Source organism: Ostrea edulis, chromosome 7 (genome assembly GCF_947568905.1).
Source record: "Ostrea edulis chromosome 7, xbOstEdul1.1, whole genome shotgun sequence".
Lineage (NCBI taxonomy): Eukaryota > Metazoa > Mollusca > Bivalvia > Ostreida > Ostreidae > Ostrea > Ostrea edulis.
The window spans coordinates 84,271,534-84,291,789 of NC_079170.1; the positions used below are offsets into that span (position 1 = coordinate 84,271,534).

At 35.2% G+C, this 20,256-nt stretch overlaps 1 protein-coding gene across 7 annotated transcripts in view; it reads left to right on the plus strand.

Annotated features, from left to right (window-relative positions):
- Positions 1–20,255, plus strand: part of LOC125653662 (adipocyte plasma membrane-associated protein-like) — a 20,456-nt gene extending 201 nt beyond the window's left edge. Inside the window, exons 1-11 of one of the 7 annotated variants that reach the window (XM_056142786.1) lie at positions 5,107–5,124; positions 6,282–6,465; positions 7,110–7,202; positions 7,498–7,619; positions 11,304–11,402; positions 14,137–14,295; positions 16,791–16,903; positions 17,469–17,629; positions 17,822–17,860; positions 18,964–19,165; positions 19,747–20,255. In XM_056142786.1, coding sequence (XP_055998761.1) covers positions 6,440–6,465; positions 7,110–7,202; positions 7,498–7,619; positions 11,304–11,402; positions 14,137–14,295; positions 16,791–16,903; positions 17,469–17,629; positions 17,822–17,860; positions 18,964–19,165; positions 19,747–19,968 — 1,236 coding nt within the window. In that variant the 5' untranslated portion in view covers positions 5,107–5,124; positions 6,282–6,439 and the 3' untranslated portion in view covers positions 19,969–20,255. Of the gene's footprint in view, positions 1–5,106; positions 5,125–5,833; positions 6,466–7,109; positions 7,203–7,497; positions 7,620–11,303; positions 11,403–14,136; positions 14,296–16,790; positions 16,904–17,468; positions 17,630–17,821; positions 17,861–18,963; positions 19,166–19,746 lie in introns of those variants that run through there. The other 6 variants (XM_048883224.2, XM_048883225.2, XM_048883223.2 and 3 more) reach the window with 6 other exon arrangements.
- The last annotated feature ends 1 nt before the right edge of the window (position 20,256 follows it).

The window sequence follows — 20,256 nt, forward strand, 5'->3', positions numbered from 1 at the left end:
TGATTGGTTGTTGGAATTCCTACTCATGTACACGTACAACTGTAAATTCATTGATAGAAATTGACGATGTTTTCTCGGTAGAACTCGAAGCAGACAACGATGTTTCTAGTCCTGTTTTAATGCATTTTAAGTAAGACAATTTCTGCAAAATAGACTCTGCACATATCTTTTGATGAAACCTTGATCCAGTGTATGTGATTTGCCCCTTAAATCGCTTTAGTTACATAAATATCTTGACTTGAATATTTGCTTATCTGCACGATTGGAATATGGTCGTTTCCACGATAAATGTGTCGGATTGGTCCTCAATTTTGTTTCTGGATCGGACGCTTTCTTAAATGCATGCTTTTGTTCTTAGAGATCCTATCAGGAACGGATTTCTTTAAGCTTACAATTTGTGTTCTATTCAATGTCTCCTACTAAGACCATGCTTTCGACATACCTAAAAGAGCACGTTGAGCAAGGGATTATCACTAAGCCAGAAGAGCCAGCTTCAAAACCTTTAGGTGGCAGGGGACAGTTTCTTTGGTTCTGAAACATGTGGATAGGGGGTATACATCAAAGTCAGAGTATGACAGACTAATGAAAAATCATATTTTCCTTTTATCTCAATACTTATATTTCGTATTAGTGTAGTTAATAAATTATGACCCTAAATTACATGTATTCTATAAATACTGGTGCTGGTGCACAAAATATGCTCTGAGCAGGTTCCCCTTTTTTGCTTTGATTTTCTCTTATTTGGGCTAATCCGCACCACCCCCACACCATCACAGTACCAAACATGGGGATTTAGACACTGTGCACAATCAAGAACCCTATCTGCCCTTCTCAAAAATCTACCTTTCATATGGGGCCATCCACCTTCCCTCACAGCTACGGACCTTTTGCTGGACCCTGCATGTTTTCATCAGAATTTCTTCAGCAACTGACCACGTGTCTTAGTTTCGTATTTGCACCCATCTATATGCTAGGAATCATGGTGACACCTACATGTTGTATATCAGCATCTTTTTGAAGCACTCGGCTACATTTGAAATGCATCCTAAAATTATTGTATACATTTTTACGCATGTAATATCACTTCAAATATGGGGTATTTCCATTTTTTGAAAAAGTTGAACGGACCTATAGTGCGAAACTGCCCCATGCTACCTTAAGTGTTTGAGAGATTCACCGTGCACATGAATCTAAAGTTCTGCCATAGATAGAGTCTTGTTCTTGAAGATCAATAGATAATATTATGTTGTTGAAAAATCTTCACCTTGCAGAAGCAAATACATTTATATTGTATACATCTACCATTTTCCCTTTCCAACCAAGTAGGTCAACATTTATACAAGTAGATATAAATGCATGCAAGAAAAGAATGAAAAAACGTAAGACATGATTAAAATGCACAAAGTTTAGTTTTTATTAATGTTTACATTACATTACAGTAACTGCAAAGGTGGATTTTAAGTGGGTCAATGTACTCGTATCACTCCATTTCGGGGCATCGGTCCATTACTTTTAAGGAATGGAGCGATACTCGTACATTAACCCTTACATAATATTTTGTTGTTGAAAAATCTTCACTTTGCAGAAGCAAATACATTTATATTGTACATAGCTAACATTTTTGCTTTCCAACCACTTAACGTTTGTGATATCTGCATGGAATCATTAAAATTGAGCATGGATGTTATATCATTAATATGTATTTTTTCATTTATTTAACTTTCTCTCCTCTCTTCTCTCCTTTCCTCTTTTTTCTATTCTTTTTTCTTCTATATTTAAAACGACTTTCACATTAACGCGTGTACATATCTTCTATGGGTGTGTTGGTGTATATACAGTGTATGTATATGTGTATATGTATGTAGATGAATATATGGTATATTAATTTGATATAAAATGTGAGGATTGAATAAATATTAGAAATTTAAAAAAAAAATGAGCATGGATTGACAAATAATCATCTCTTCAGGCATTTTGCCAAGCTGTTCAATGACAATCATGACAATAAGATGTTGAGGTGTTCATGTTTTCAATGTCTAATCACCTGTCCACATGTACTTGTACCTTTCATATGTTTAAGTCTACTGGAACCGGTTTTGATTGTTAAAGCGGGATTTATTTTCTTTTGAAAAAAATCTCTATTATTTCGATTCTAATTATCTCAGTGCATATAGCATGCATGATATCGAGGTCAACTCACTTACAATGATAATTACTTACTAGAAAAGTGTTTTGTGGAATGTAGTAAATATCAACATCTTTGTATTTCAAAACTTTTTGTTTCTTGTAATTACATTGAATTCAACCTTATACAGTTTATATACTGATGAAGAAAATAAAACGACATTTGTCAGAAATTTGCAATGCCACTACTGTAGCTGAGATATGAACCTCATATTCATTCGACCCATTAACTAGGATATTAAATGTGTCTAAAACTAAAGCAGGGTTTTGAAGAATATTTCTTTTAAAAGGATAGTTAGGCCATAAGTACATTTACCAAAAGTGGAATTAATGCCAAGTTCGTTTAAATTAAAGCTGTAATAATCAGCCTTACAACTACAGGCATTGTTACCAGCTTTGTCAGCTAGAACAAAAACATCTTCCTCGTGTAATCTAATTCCTTTATCACTTCTGGATTACTAAAAAAAAAAATAGGGATAGATGGTACGTAATTTTGTTTTGATGTATCTAATGCAGGATTTTAATTATATATATCAGATTTAGAAGGTTAGTGTGTATATCAGAATTTTATGAATTTCTAAATTTTATAACAGCAATTAAATATACATCCGTATTGTCAAGGTAGTAACGAAGTACTTAGCTACTGGGCTGTAGAGACCCTCGGGGACTAACAGTCCACCAGCAGAGGCCTCGACCCCAGGGGTCATAATGTAAAACTTATACGGTACCAATTTTGATGCACCAGATGTATATCAGAGATCTAGAAGGTTAATGTGTATATCAGAGATTTAAAAAGTTAGTGTGTATATCAGAGATTTAGAAAGTTAGTGTGTAATCAGAGATTTAGAAAGTTAGTGTGTATATCAGAGATTTAGAATGTTAGTGTGTATATCAGAGATTTAGAAAGTTAGTGTGTATATCAGAGATCTAGTAGGTTAGTGTGTATATCAGATATTTAGAAAGTTAGTGTGTATATCAGAGATTTAGAAGATTAGTGTGTATATCAGAGATTTAGAAGGTTAGTGTGTATATCAGAGATTTAGAAGGTTAGTGTGTACGAGTATATTAGAGACTTAGGTGTTATAAAATTTGGAATTGAAACAAACTGTGAAATTCAATGATAAAAAGCGCCCAAAGTTTCAAAAGATGTTGAAAGAAAATTGGTATAATTATCATTTTAGAATACTTTACTTAATCTGAAAAAAAGAAGATTTTACAGCGAATTGCTCGATCGATAATGATGGTTGGAGGTGTTAAAATGATATTCTTGTGACCTTTGATGAAATGCATGTAAATTTATGCAAGCAGAATTAAAGACCCAACTTTAAGTTAACACCCCCAAATTGTTAGCCTTCTGTCAATCAAACATTTAACAATAGATCTCAGGTGGAGTGATATCTGCGGTTAGAGCTACCCCAGAGAGGTGTTTTGATAACAATAACAGCCAGTACATACAGACATTCTTTAGATCTTGAGAAAGCCCTGTATTCTAGAGTTTTGTATTGCCCTGTGCACAACTACTATTTTCTCGTAATTCAATTGTTTTTAAAAAGACCCCTGAACAACACAATTTTAATTTAATTGTAACCCCTCCCCTCTATATTCATGTATTATACATGTAAATTAAACAATTAGAAATCAAACAATAATTTGCCCATTAATTTCTAAAACTTGTAACTTGTTGAAATGATAGTTCTATATTTATAAAAGAAATTATTCATTGAGCCCTGACTGAGAGTAAAAGAGTGAAAGAGGGGGGTGGTGTAGACTGTGTGTCATCTAGCCTTAAGGATACAACCATTATACAAACACTATGACCACAGAAACACTGCAAACGGCCCTGAAACCCTTCCTGTGCACATTAAAAGTATACACAGAACCCTGATCTCTTGGCTAGGTAAATTCCAGGTAAATAACAATGACCATAGATGAGTTCCGCCCCCATCCAGTGATCCGTGAAGAAACCGTACGGTATTATTTTTGGGTCTTTAATCTTCTAAAACAGCAGGATGGAGTTCCATAACTTGAGAATGAGTGGACGAGTGAACAGATATGAAGGTTTCTGTGACAGTCGTGTTAATCAATCGATGCTACAGAAATCTTATGACGTCTGCATGGCGCAGTAAACATCTCGAAATAAAACGCATAATTACGATATTCATAAAAAATATTTTCATAAAAGTTTGAAATACTTTTAGACTCATCTAACATGTAGCTGTATATTTACATCGAATGATATAAAAAAAAAATTATAACGGATTTCGAAATAAATGTGTATCAAGGCGAAACATTAAAGGGGCATTTACTGTCATTTAGTCACCAAAACTTGAATTCAATGGAAATTGCTTTATATTATGTAGTTCAGTAAAAACACCAGTATTTAATCACTAGTATTTCAAAATTTGTTTTTTACCTCAAAACAGGCACATTAATATAAAAATAAAAATATGAATTATAAATTATTAGTCATAAATATATATTCCTATGCCATTGCGAGATTTTGAGAGAGAGAAAAGTGGCTGCCATCACTTTCACAGCTAGTGCTTTTTTCAATTTTAAGCAAAACTATTTCCTATAGTTTCTGAAGCACACTTTATGCTCTTCCCCCATTAGAAAGAAAACAATAGACACGTACTGTGACTTGGTCAACGGTTTAATTTTTTTCTTCTAACAATCGCTTACATTCTCACGAAATCAGTATGCTTACGGTTTGTTCAAAACTGTTAACTTTAAAATAGCACTTGTATTTGCCCTTGTCACCGCACATAATTACATACATGTATGTAACAGAAACTCTTCCTGCTAGTGTATGCATTATCAGATAAACCTATCATTGGATTCTGTCTCACGTGTTTAATACTAACTCTTAGCCCGTTCTTCACATCCTGGTTTGGATACACGAATAGTTCTGTTTACCTGGTTAAAAAGGTATGACTCAAGGTAGGTGTGACCTGTCAACAGGGGGCGCTTACTTCTGCAAGGCACGTGATCCCACTTCTGATTTTTCCAGGGGTCCGTATTTGCTCTACTGTCGATTTTGTATTCTTCTCAAGATGAATTCTAAAATACTTTTTAACACCCCTCCCCTCCCTGGATGCGCGATGAATCGTCAATGCGGCAATTAATTCACTGGTCGTCTTTCATTCTTAGACAAAAGTAATCCCCAATTTGGAATCATAAGACACATAAGGGGGGGGGGGAGGGGGGCATTGTATATAGAAACTGAACAGGCAGGTTCTTGGGAGTTCCCAGATAAAATGCGCACTAATTCTTTCCCCTTTTACAAGTACATGAAAGGAATTCGAGTTTTCTAATGAATGATTATATTTAAAGTTATTGAAACGTGCACGTTTCCTTGTAGGATAAGGGGGGGGGGGGGGGGTAAGGCAAGTATGTGTGGCAGTGGCGTAGCTTCCATTGAGGCAACCGAGGCAGCTGCCTCGGTAAAAAAAAAAAAAAAAAAAAAAAACACCTTTTACGTTGTTAAAATGTCGATAGCTTCTGGGGGGGTTGCGCCCCCCAGACCCCCTGCCTCGGTAATATTCGAACCCAAGCTACGCCTATGTGTGGGTGAATGATTTTTTTGAACAACAGTATTCAAGTATACCATATACAATGTTTGATACATGTCGCTTAATTTGTCGTACAATTACATGTATACCATTCTATCACCATGGCATGGAGAATAAAAAATAAATAAGGTTAATTTTCTAAATCCTCCACTTTCCATCCATACCAGATTTCTCCCGTGTCTTATTCCTCCTTAAATAGCATATTGCTTTCATTTAAATGTGTTTTAAATCTTGAAAGAAAAAAATAGAACCAGAGCATTAAACATTTTGTGCATGGTGCATACAGACCGTCAGTGGATTGAGGAGAACAGGTAAGCTGCCCTGTCCGACATTTAACTTTTTGCGTATTGTGATCGCTGACATGCCCTTAGGTGACCAGACGAACTCTTGAGGTACCGACAGGGATACACAGACAGCTGGGTGTTTTTTTAAATGAACATTTAAAGGGCTTGCAGGTGTTCTTAACCCCGTTTATTCTTCATATACTGGGACACTTCTTAATACTCTTTCCTGTTGTATATACAGAAATCGATGTTCTAAACACTGACGGAGTTTGGCGTTATGTAAGTTAGGAAGGGCAGGGTTAACTCGGAATACACACTGTATATCTCGGACAGAATGTTAGCACTGACCAGCAGTCAAGTAAACTTTGGCTGTGGAAGTTCGTGTGTATTGACCAGAAAATGATGTACCGTCCTCATGCCATTAGGTGAGTCTTTATCTTTTTATCTATCCCTCTCTCTATCAGTCACTTCTTTCTCTCCATGTCTCCGCTGTCTCTCTATCTTCCTCTTCTATCTTTCCATCTGCACTCTCTTTCCATCTGCACTATTTCCATCTGTCACTTTCTCTCTATCAGTCCCCTATGCCTTCCAATTTCTCTCTTTCTCTCCATCACTCCTCTCTTCTCTCCATCACTTCTCTTTCTCACCACCAGTTCCTTCTCTTTCTCTCCACCAGTCCCCTCTCTTTCTCTCCATCAATCCCTCTCTTTCTCTCCATCAGTCCCCTCTCTTTCTCTCCATCAGCCTCCCTTTGTTTTTCTCTCCTCTCTTTCTCCCTATAATTGATGAAACATGTTTGGTAAGGACGTCATCACAATCCCGAAGAGAGAATACCTGTACATATGTTTTTGTTAAAGCAATAAATATACTGTGGTTATCTTATTTTACATAAATTAAATGAAGTATGTTAAAACCAATGAACAATATATCTGAGCATGTACATTTTGTGGTACAATTGAGTAACAGCTGGACCCGTATATTTCATGAGAAGGGTGAATGAAACAAATATAATATATGATTGCACAATGCAATGGTTTAATGTGACTAATAAGATACCTTTATTATGTAGGTTTGGGAAAGCCTGGATTTTATCCCTTGTAACTGTCTGGCTGGCTGTCTGTATTTACCACATTCCTCCCCCTATAGAACCTCTGCCTCACCAGTATGTATGATGTGTGAATTGAAATTTGTTTTTTTTTGTTATCCATTCATTTATATATAATAGAAAAAAATATCATATCTGAGAATCATCATAAAAACAGAGTTTAATTAATTAGCTTTATTACTAAACGAAACGAAAAACTTTTGCTGTCATATTTTACAGACATTTATTAAAATGTTAACACCTGCAGCAATAGGGTCGGCGTGAATTTCTATCTAAAAACATGCATACTTCTTTTTTTTTTTAATATTTATGTTGAAGATTTATGTTGACATCTTAAGCTGAACCTTTGTAGCTATCCTAAGCCACTGCCTGTGTTGGAGGGACCCCTTGCCATCAATGCACACCTACAGAACGCCACAAAAGCCTTCCAAGGGGAAGTCATCGGGCCCGAGTCTTTCGCTGTAGCTCCAGACGGTAAGGCTAGGGATAATATAAGACACTGACATTATTCTCATGAAATGTTAGAGAACATACAACAATATACATTTATTGCATGATAGTGAGGGAGATATGAAGATTTATTCACTCACGAAAAATCATATATTTCGTTGTGCACCTTCTAATACGTTGATGGCGCGGTGTTACCGTCAGGGCGATCTCAGCTTGTACATATACAATGTATAGATGAACGGACTCCCAATTTCAAATACATTTTTAGCTCTTCTAAGCCGAATCTCAAGAACCCCTTGGCCAATTTTTTTCAAATTTGTCACAGGGTATTCTTAGCCCAAGGACTTTCATTTGTACTAAAACTAGGGTTTTGACCCTTTAACAAGGGAAGATAATTAAGAAAATACAAACATAAAAAGTGGTTGCTAAAAAATCTTATTCTCAAGAACCATTGAGCAAATTATCACCAAACTTATGCATAAGGATGAGGATAGGTTGTAGATAAAAAAAAAATATTCAAGGCATCATCCTGGGGCAAAGGGTTTGGTCTCAAGGTCACTTCAAAGTTGACCTTAAATTTTGTTTTGTTAAAACTTTGATATTTTGCTTAGTTTAAGGACTAGGATCATCAATTTTTTTCAGTTGATGCATCTTAGGACCTAATATCATATTGTCTCAAAAGTAGGTCATGGTGACCTACTTTTTGAATTTCGCAGGTAATTATTATTAAATGGATTTTGATGCATATCTTGGACACTTTTGAGCCTATGATCATCAAAAGTTGTCAGTTGATGGATCATGGGACTTTAAACTGCGTCATATAAAAAGTGTGTCACCATGACCTACTTTCTTAATTTTATGGCTAATCATTTATGAATACATTTTAGGTTGTTATTTCAGATACCGAGATGTTTAGAATCATCAAACCTTGTAAGTTGATGCGTCTAAAGGCCTCGAAACATATTTATAAAAAAAAAGTAGGTCACAGTGACCTACTTTTTGAATTTTGCAGACATTAAAATTTCACATTTTCAATTTTAGATGCATATTTTGGACACTATGAAAGCTAGGATCATCAAACTTTGTCAGTTGATGCATCTTGAGTCTTCATAGTTTGTTGACAAAAAAGTAGGTCACCGTGACCTACTTTTGGAATTTGACGACTATATTTTAATATTTCAGATACTATTTGACTTACAATTATCAAACTTTGTCAGTCGATGCATGTTGAGTCTTCAGAGTGTGTTGACTAAGAAGTAGGTTACCGTGACCTATTTTTGGATTTTGACGGCTACATTTGAATATTTCAGATACTTTTTGATTTACAATCATCAAACTTTGTCAGTTGATGGGTCTTGAGTCTTCAGAGTGTGTCGACCAAAAAGTAGGTCACTGTGACCTACTTTTGGAATTTGACATTTGTATCTGAATATCTCAGATACTATTTGACTTCAATTATCAAACTTTGTCAGTTGATGCATCTTGAGTCTTTGAAGTGTGTCAACCAAAAAGTAGTTCACTGTGGCCTTCTTTTGGAATTTGACGACTATATTTGAAAACTATTTGACTTGTCAGTTGATGCATCTTGAGTCTTCAGTGTGTCGAACAAAAGTAGGTCACCGTGACCTACTTTTGGACAGTTAATTGATGAATATTGGTTAGTGAGAATTTTTGCCTGTTCTACAATGTATCAGAAGAGCGATTCTAGGCCCGTGGGCCTCTTGTTGTAGTCTTGCTTTGTATTTGTATAATAAACAATTTATTGCATGAATGTTTGGGAGATATGACAATTTATACACCCAAGAAATATCATATTCCTCTCGGGCAATATGATTTTTCTTGGGTGAATAAATCTTCATATATCCCTCACTATCATGCAATAAATGTATAATGTACACTGTATGCAGATTGCTATCTGATTAACTGAAATTGTTGTAGTTATCGTTAGATCAGAGATAAATGTAACTGTATTGTGATTCTAGATATGGCAACAACTGAAACTGTTATAATGTAACAATTCAGAGACCAAAATAAAGTTTTTTCGTACGGTCCGGAATTGAAGTATTATCAGATTATATCATTCAAATATTGACAAATAAGAGGTCCATGGGTCACAATGTTCGCCTGAGTCATGAGGGATTCATCAACATGGATTAACCTCACATAACAACAACAACAACAGTTATAGAACTTTTACCTATCGTATCCTCCATGAATGATTACTTTAGCTTTTCAGAGAAAGAGAAAAAAATATTTGCCAAAATTAACGACCTACATGTATCTGGAAGCACAGACAACTCTTTGGAGAAAAAGCTCAACAAATCAGAAAGCTACAACTCCGTCATTTGCAAATTCTCATATAACTCCATGAAATAATGAAACTTGTTAAGATTATAGAAAATGGGATAATTTCTTAGGGTCTACTAGAGGTGGGCTGTTGTATCTAATGAGGACTGCTAGATGTGGTTTGTTGTACAGTATCTGAAAACGACCGTAAGATGTGGTTTGTTGTATCTGATGAGGTCCACTAGAGGTGGGTTGATGTATCTGATGAGGTCCACTAGAGGTGGGTTGATGTATCTGATGAGGTCCACTAGAGGTGGGTTGTTGTATCTGATGAGGTCCACTAGAGGTGGGTTGTTGTATCTGATGAGGTCCACTAGAGGTGGGTTGTTGTATCTGATGAGGTCCACTAGAGGTGGGTTGATGTATCTGATGAGGTCCACTAGAGGTGGGTTGATGTATCTGATGAGGTCCACTAGAGGTGGGTTGATGTATCTGATGAGGTCCACTAGAGGTGGTTTGTTGTATCTGATGAGGTCCACTAGAGGTGGGTTGATGTATCTGATGAGGTCCACTAGAGGTGGGTTGATGTATCTGATGAGGTCCACTAGAGGTGGGTTGATGTATCTGATGAGGTCCACTAGAGGTGGTTTGTTGTATCTGATGAGGTCCACTAGAGGTGGGTTGATGTATCTGATGAGGTCCACTAGAGGTGGGTTGATGTATCTGATGAGGTCCACTAGAGGTGGGTTGTTGTATCTGATGAGGTCCACTAGAGGTGGGTTGTTGTATCTGATGAGGTCCACTAGAGGTGGGTTGTTGTATCTGATGAGGACTGCTAGAGGTGGGTTGTTGTATCTGAATCTGCATTGTCATGTTAGTGCACTGAGGAAATCTTCATTTCCATCAGAATAATACAATTATACTTAGACTACTACTTAGTTGAGTTTGTAGTAATTAGGGCTATACGGACCATAGATATCGGCCCGAATAGCTCAGTGTTTAGAGCACCTGACTAGTAATGCAGGGGTCCCGGGTTCAATTCCCGGTCCAGGCACAAATTTTCTCCTCTTTCCTATATATACTACATTGATGTCATGACCAGCCCCTGAAACTGACAGGTGACAATGCCTGCCAGGGGATTAAGATCCTGGGTTGATGTCTTCAGGTGTGAATACATTTAAGGAGGGAGGAATGTAGTGGTCAGTCGAGTTCAATTGCCAGTGGCCAGATATATGTAGCTCATTTGGTAGAGCACCTGACTAGAGATTCAGGGGGACCGGGTTCGGATCCCGGTCTGGTCCGTTGCATTTTCTCCCTTCCTTTTACGAGTTAAACGGCTCAGAGTAAGTAATGGAAGTTTACATAACCATTCTCTTATCTTCTCTTGTTCTTTCTACACCATTCTGTTATTTACTTTTAAAGGTACTATGTACACTGGATTAGCTGATGGGAGAATTGTGGGATTCAAAGGGGGAGAACTCTGGCTTGTGACACGAACGGGTGCATTTCATCCTGATTGTGGTAAGTGACATGAAGAGACGTGTTCCATCTGATTGTGTTAGGTGACTTGTAGATAGCAACAGGTAGAATGAAAATAAAATTTATCTGTGGAAGCTTAATCATTTAAAGCATTCTAGATCTTTGATATAATGTGTACAGTACATGCATTCTAAAAAGTACTGTAATAATTTAATCTATTTCTCAGTTTGACACTTGTGAACTCAGAAATCCAGAAGTCAAAACAAAATGTTGCTTGATCATGTTTCTACAACAGGGTATCAAATTTTAGAATCAAAATTCAAATAAAGATACTTAATGTCTGTTATGTGAGATACTTTGATTATGATGTATTCTCTCAGTCTGTTAAGTGAGATAATTTATGATATATTCTCTGTTAAGTGAGATAATTTATGATGTGTTATCTGTTATGTGAGATAACTTATTATGTATTCTCTGTTAAGTGAGATAATTTATGGTGTATTCTCTGTTATGTGAGATAATGTATGATGTATTCTCTGTTAAGTGAGATAGTTTATGATGTATTCTCTGTTATGTGAGATAATTTATGATGTATTCTCCATTATGTGAGATAATTTATGATGTATTCTCTGTTATGTGAGATACTTTATGATGTATTCTCTGTTATGTGAGATACTTTATGATGTATTCTCTGTTATGTGAGATAATTTATGATGTATTCTCTGTTATGGGAGACACTTTATGATGTATTCTCTGTTATGTGAGATACTTTATGATGTATTCTCTGTTTTGTTAGATAATTTATGATGTACTCTCCATTATGTGAGATAATTTATGATGTATTCCCTGTTATGTGAGATAATTTATGATGTAATCTCTGTTAAGTGAGATAATTTATGATGTATTCTCTGTCTAAGTGAGATATTTATGATGTATTCTCTGTTAAGTGAGATAATTTATGATGTATTCTCTGTTAAGTGAGATAATTTATGACGTATTCTCTGTTAAGTGAGATAATTTATGACATATTCTCTGTTAAGTGAGATAATTTATGATGTATTCTCTGTTAAGTGAGATAATTTATGATGTATTCTCTGTTAAGTGAGATAATTTATGATGTATTCTCTGTTATGTGAGATAATGTATGATGTATTCTTTGTTAAGTGAGATAATTTATGACATATTCTCTGTTAAGTGAGATAATTTATGATGTATTCTCTGTTAAGTGAGATAATTTATGATGTATTCTCTGTTAAGTGAGTTAATTTATGATGTATTCTCTGTTATGTGAGATAATGTATGATGTATTCTTTGTTAAGTGAGATAATTTATGGTGTATTCTCTGTTATGTGAGATAATTTATGATGTATTCTCTGTTATGTGAGGTACTTTATGATGTATTCTCTGTTATGTGAGATAATTTATGATGTGTTATCTGTTATGTGAGATAACTTATTATGTATTCTCTGTTAAGTGAGATAATTTATGATGTATTCTGTTACGTGAGATGATTTATGATGTATTCTCTGTTAGGTGAGATAATTTACAGTGTATGATGTATTCTCTGTCATGTGAGATAATTTATTATATATTCTCTGTTATGTGAGATAATGTATGATGTATTCTCTGTTATGTGAGATAATGTATGATGTATTCTCTGTTAAGTGAGATAATTTATGATGTATTCTCTGTTAAGTGAGATCATTTATGATGTATTCTCTGTTAAGTGAGATAATTTATTATGTATTCTCTGTTATGTGAGATAATTTATGATGTATTCTCTGTTAAGTGAGATACTTTATGATGTATTCTCTGTTATGTGAGATAATTTATGATGTATTCTCTGTTATGTGAGATAATTTATGATGTATTCTCTGTTAAGTGAGATAATTTATGATGTATTCTCTGTTAAGTGAGATATTTATGATGTATTCTCTGTTAAGTGAGATATTTATGATGTATTCTCTGTTATGTGAGGCACTTTATGATGTATTCTCTGTTATGTGAGATAATTTATGATGTATTCTCTGTTAAGTGAGATAATTTATGATGTATTCTCTGTTAAGTGAGATCATTTATGATGTATTCTCTGTTATATGAGGTACTTTATGATGTATTCTCTGTTATATGAGATCATTTATGATATATTCTCTGTTAAGTGAGATACTTTATGATGTATTCTCTGTTATGTGAGATAATTTATGATGTATTCTCTGTTAAGTGAGATAATTTATGATGTATTCTCTGTTAAGTGAGATAATTTATGATGTATTCTCTGTTAAGTGAGATAATTTATGATGTATTCTCTGTTAAGTGAGATCATTTATGATGTATTCTCTGTTAAGTGAGATCATTTATGATGTATTCTCTGTTAAGTGAGATCATTTATGATGTATTCTCTGTTAAGTGAGATATTTATGATGTATTCTCTGTTAAGTGAGATATTTATGATGTATTCTCTGTTAAGTGAGATATTTTATGATGTATTCTCTGTTAAGTGAGATCATTTATGATGTATTCTCTGTTAAGTGAGATATTTATGATGTATTCTCTGTTAAGTGAGATATTTATGATGTATTCTCTGTTAAGTGAGATATTTTATGATGTATTCTTTGTTAAGTGAGATAATTTATGGTGTATTGTCTGTTATGTGAGATAATTTACAGTGTATGATGTATTCTTTGTTATGTGAGATAATTTATGATGTATTCTCTGTTATGGGAGATAATGTATGATGTATTCTTTGTTTCGTAAGATACTTTATATGTATTGACAGGAACTTTTGACCTTGAGCCAGTGTGTGGACGACCAAAGGGAATGAAGATCAACTTGAATGACCCCTCCCACCCCCTCATAGTGGTGGACTCTTACAGAGGGCTTCTACAAGTGGACACAAAAACAGGAGACATTAAAGTCCTTCTTCATAGTGCTACAGGTAATATGCAGACCGATGAAAACATTTCTTGTCAAAAGAATATTTGGAAATACCCTACTATTCATGGAGTATATATATCTTTCTTGACAACAAAAGCTGGGGACATTGGATTAGTCTTACTGCATAGCACTATACAGGTAGTGTGCAATTAGCGAGTAAAAATGTTTCTTGTTGACAAAATATTTGAAAATGCCCTACTATTCATGTAATATATTGCACAAAAGCATAATTTTTTTACCTGGATTAAAAATATGCTTTAAGCAAAAATTTTATGTGAAAAAAAAATTGTCTGTCTCATGCAAAAATTCCTGTGGTGCTTCTTTTCAGGTAACCCCTGTGGTGCCTCTTTTTAGGTAGCCCCTGTGGTGCCAGTCTTTTTAGGTATTTCCCATGATGCCTCTTACCCAGTAAATGCTGTGATATGTCTCCGACTTGATTATCTGATTATTGATAAGTCCTGTGGTGGTAAATTTAAATAAGATTTGCTACCTTCACTTTGACCTTGAGTAAAGCTGTGATGGTGACCTTTAAGTTCACCAATTTCTACCATGTAATTAGTTCAGAACTGAAGCTGCAGTCAGACCGACACACCAAAACAATGCTTCCTTCATCCTCAGATCTCTCATCTTGGTGACATAGAATCCTCCTCATTCTGGTATTTCTCTTCTACTGTTAGTTAGGATGAATGAAAGCTAGCTTATTGATTAACATAAATGTCCAATTATTTAATATTTTAATGTAACTGTATTGTATTCTGTATTGTGATTGGCTAAAAGCACTGGACTCAGTTGCACGAAAGTTGGTTAACTTTAACTAACAGCTATCTTGTCATTAACTTGAACTTTCATATAGTGTTAACTTCAAGTTAACTGTCAGTTAAACTATGCTATCTTTTTTGCACCTGGCCCCTGATGTACGAGGCTATTAAATGAACATTAAGAATATGGAAAGTTTTCCATTAATTGTGACGTCCTAATGGAATGATGCCAGAACAGAACATCAAACTAAACATTTCATAACAAAAAGGGCAACACTCAAGGAAAGAAGATCTAACAAAATGTATCAATTGCATTAGAATGGGAACCGCTATCTTCTCATTTGTTATTTGCAACTGTTAATCCTGATTTCACAGTCTCATCAGACATCTGTTTTACCAGTTCCATTAATGTGTCGCCAATAAAACTCAGTTTGGACAGTGAAATCAGCAATAACAGTGGCAAATGTTAATGAGAAGATAGTTATTCCCTTAATGAGAAGATAGTTATTCCCTTAATGAGAAGATGGTTATTCCCTAAGTCTATGGGCAAAACCATGAAATCAATATTGGTACCACAAAATGAATCTGTGCACAATAGATGGATCCTCTTGGGATGCTGTTATATCATGCCAAACTATCCTATGCAGTATCAGGTTACACTAACAAGACTACACTATTGTAAGATAGAGTAAGATCTTATAATGATATAGCAGGAAGTGGAGAATCCTATAATTATATAGAAGAGGGTGGAGAATCCTATAGTTATATAGCAGTGAGTGCAAAACTCCATAGTTTTATGGCAGGGAGTAGAGAACCCTATAATTATATAGAAGAGGGTGGAGAATCCTATAGTTATATAGCAGTGAGTGGAGAACCCTATAATATATAGCAGTAAGTGGAGAACCCTATAATATATAGCAGTGAGTGGAGAACCCTATAATATATAGCAGTGAGTGGAGAATGCTATAATATAGAGCAGTGAGTGGAGAACCCTATAATATATAGCAGTGAGTGGAGAACCCTATAATATATAGCAGTGAGTGGAGAATGCTATAATATAGAGCAGTGAGTGGAGAACCCTACAATATATAGCAGTGAGTGGAGAACCCTACAATATATAGCAGTGAGTGGAGAACCCTATAATATAGAGCAGTAAGTGGAGAACCCTATAATATAGAGCAGTGAGTGGAGAACCCTATAATATATAGCAGTGAGTGGAGAACCCTATAATATATAGCAGTGAGTGGAGAACCCTATAATATATAGCAGTAAGTGGAGAACCCTATAATATAGAGCAGTGAGTGGAGAACCCTATAATATAGAGCAGTGAGTGGAGAACCCTATAATATATAGCAGTGAGTGGAGAACCCTATAATATATAGCAGTGAGTGGAGAACCCTATAGTGTATACATGTACTAGTGAGTGGAAAATCCTATAATAATACATGTAACATAGTGATCGAGTGGAGAATTCTACAATTATATAGAAGTGAGTAAAGAATCCTATAATTATATAGTAGTGAGTGGAGAACCCTATAATTATATACATGTAGTAGTTATTGGAGAACCTTTAATTACATAGCATTGAGTGGAGAACCCTATAATTATATAGCAATGAGTGTACCTTTTATCTATATAGCACTGAGTGGAGAACCCTTTTAAGGCTATAGCAGAATAGCAGGGAATGTAAAGCCCTTAAGTTACATAGTATTGAGTGGAAAACCTTTTAATTATACAGGATTGTATGGAGAACCCTTTAAGTTCCTGAATTCCCTAGACATCACCAAGGATGGCATTATATATTTCACTGATTCCAGCAAGAAATGGGACAGAAGAAATTATCGCTATGAGGTATTATGACATCAGAGAATTTTTTCTTAAAATATATTGGAAAATTGACTTAACCAATTCTCATAAAACATAATTCTAGCATCATATTCATTTCTTAAAGAACATATGAAGAATTGATAACCCCATTGAGGAATTTCAGAAATGTATCGTTATCTGTCAGTTTTGTAATGCCTTCCTCAGTTACAGCAGATGGTCATATAGGTTTTCTCTTCATATTGCATTGCACACAATGTGAAATGTATATAATATTGATAATGAATAAGTTCTAAAAGTGTTATCATTCTTATTAAGATAAAAGAGAGAGGGGGAGAGAGACAAACAGAGAGATGAGAGAGAGAGAGAGAGAGACAGAGAGAGAGAGACAGACAGAGAGAGAGAGGGAGGGGAGAGAGGTAGACACAGAGAGAGAGAGAGGGAGAGAGGGACAAACAGAGAGATGAGATAGAGAGAGAGAGGTAGACAGAGAGAGAGAGAGAGAGGTACCCAGAGAGAGAGAGGGGGGGGCATACAGAGAGAGATGAATTAGGCATGACCTTGCATGACACACCACTTTTTACTTTTTCAGGTTATAGAGGTAAACAGACAGGGTAGGCTAATGCAATACAACACAGTTACTAAGGAAACCAAACTGTTGCTAGACAAGCTCTACCTGGCCAATGGAGTAGCTCTGTCATCAGACGAGACCATGTTGGTCATATCTGAAATGAGCGTGTGTCAGATCCGCAGGTAAGTGTGTCAGATCCGCAGGTAAGTGTGTCAGATCCGCAGGTAAATTAGAGTTTGGTAAACATATTGTCTGACAAACTGGGACTTGGGGATTATAAGACTAAGCACAATATATTTATATGAAGGTTAATTTTTCACTTTGAATGAGTTTCATCAAAACAGTACTGAACTGTCTGTCTATCTGTCATTCAGTATGGTCCAAAAGGCATCTATAGATTTTGAGATTACAAGGTAAGAGGTCAAGGTCACAAGACAATGACTTCAGGAATGTTTGGTACTGATTTATGTACATTGTATGTAAAAAGGATTGATAAATATTTTAACAGACTTCATATTTGGTTCAAAACGGGTTGCTAGATCAAGGTCACAATACTGGATGTGGTAGCTTAGTGATTAGGGTGCTGTGCTTGCTTAAAATCTATAATTCAACCCTGGATTCTTGTTAAACCTAAGACGTTTAACAAAGATAGACTGTTCCTTCGCAAAACCTCCATCTTTTGAATGTGACTAAAACAGAGGTCTTGCATCACAGTAGGTTGTTGAGAGTAAGAAACCTCACTAGTAGGTTGTTGAGAGTAAGAAACCTCACTGCTTCTGGCCTCAGAACACTATGCATAGGGCAAAATCTATAGTACCTCACCTATAGCTAGATATGTCTGTATACATAAACAAAACATTCTGAAGTGGTATAACAAAAACAATCAGGGTGACAATGACATGTTATTGGAATGGATCTACATGATTAGGTTTAACAATCAGGGTGACAATGACGTGTTATTGGAATGGATCTACATGATTAGGTTTAACAATCAGGGTGACAATGACGTGTTATTGGAATGGATCTACATGATTAGGTTTAACAATCAGGGTGACAATGACGTGTTATTGGAATGGATCTACATGATTAGGTTTAACAATCAGGGTGACAATGACGTGTTATAGGAAGGGATCTACATGATTAGGTTTAACAATCAGGGTGACAATGACGTGTTATTGGAATGGATCTACATGATTAGGTTTAACAATCAGGGTGACAATGACGTGTTATTGGAATGGATCTACATGATTAGGTTTAACAATCAGGGTGACAATGACGTGTTATTGGAATGGATCTACATGATTAGTTTCAGGTTATTCTGTCTGTTGTTTGTAGATAATTAATAAAGTTATAAATAAATGGAATTCCATTGCTGACCAATAGATATGTCATCACAATAAAATCTACTATTGTATATTGCCTTGTTTTGACTTCAAATATTTCTATATACAATGGTTTTTTGATTGGTTGAAGGTATTTTTTAATATATATATAATGCTGTTTTGATTGGTTGTAGGTATTTTCTAAAGGGTCCTAAAGCTGGCCAATCAGACATCATTACACAGAATTTACCAGGCTACCCCGACAACATCAAACTTAACAGTCGAGGAAATTTTTATGTGGGCATGGGCTCAGTCCGGTACCAAGGGGTCAGCCTTCTGGGGCCATTTTTAGACCTTATAGGGCCATATCCTTCTATCAAGAGATTTCTTACCAAGGTGAATGCTTGATGTTTGCATGGTCAGCTAAAATCAGTACAATGTCTTTATAATGAGCTCAGTTAAAGTTTTTATCAACAAATATTTCAAGTAACCATAATGGACTTCTAATTAGAAATAATTCCTTGCAATCTGATATTTATAGGCGGTTTTGGGGCAAGATCAAAAGTTGAATATTTGGTAAAGAACTAAATTCACCTAGTTTCATAAGACCACACCCCCTTTAAACAAAATATGAACATTAGTCCAAATTGCTTATAAAGCACAAGTACCCAAAACACTTGAGTCTCTACCTTTTCTACTATGAATTTTATTCAAATCAATGAAAATAGTCTTTAAATGTCACTTTGAATGTACATCGAAATAGTTGATTTGTTCCTAATAAATCATGTTGTTGGTGTCGGACAACAGAAACTTGTGCAAGTTTAAACACACACCCCTTCCCCCACTATTTAAACTCAGATTTTATGACATTGGTCTTTTATCTTGTCCCTTAGTTCGTACATGATGAATATCAATGACACTATTTACAAAATCTGGGCGATAAGCAGAAGTTTATAGTCAAAGAATTTTTTTTCCAGATCACACCTCTTAGAGTCTTTGACATTTTTATGCCAAAACATTCTATAATACTAGAAATTGACATGGATGGAAACATCGTTAACAGTCTCCATGACCATGGGGCCAAAGTTATCCGATCTTCCGGAGAAGGATTTGAATTCAACAACACCTTGTATATAGGAAGTTTCTGGACTCCATATATAGGCATGCTCAACTTGACACGAGTGCAGCAAATAGTGTGATAATGTATGTACTCAAAATAACAATGGATCTTTCAGAAGCCAAAGCTTCATGCAGCTGCAAATTTGTTGCAGACTTCCTACATATACAAAGCAAATTAACTTATACCCCCCACCCCTTCCAAAATGTTGGTGCTAAAATAACCCGTTATATTTATTCTATGCGTGATTGTTGCTCATCCTCATTATCACCATGTTACTATAGTAACTCCATTTTAATTCAGTATTTTTCACAACATGTACGTATATACATTTATGCATAATACAAAATAAAAACAGAAATATCAAAAG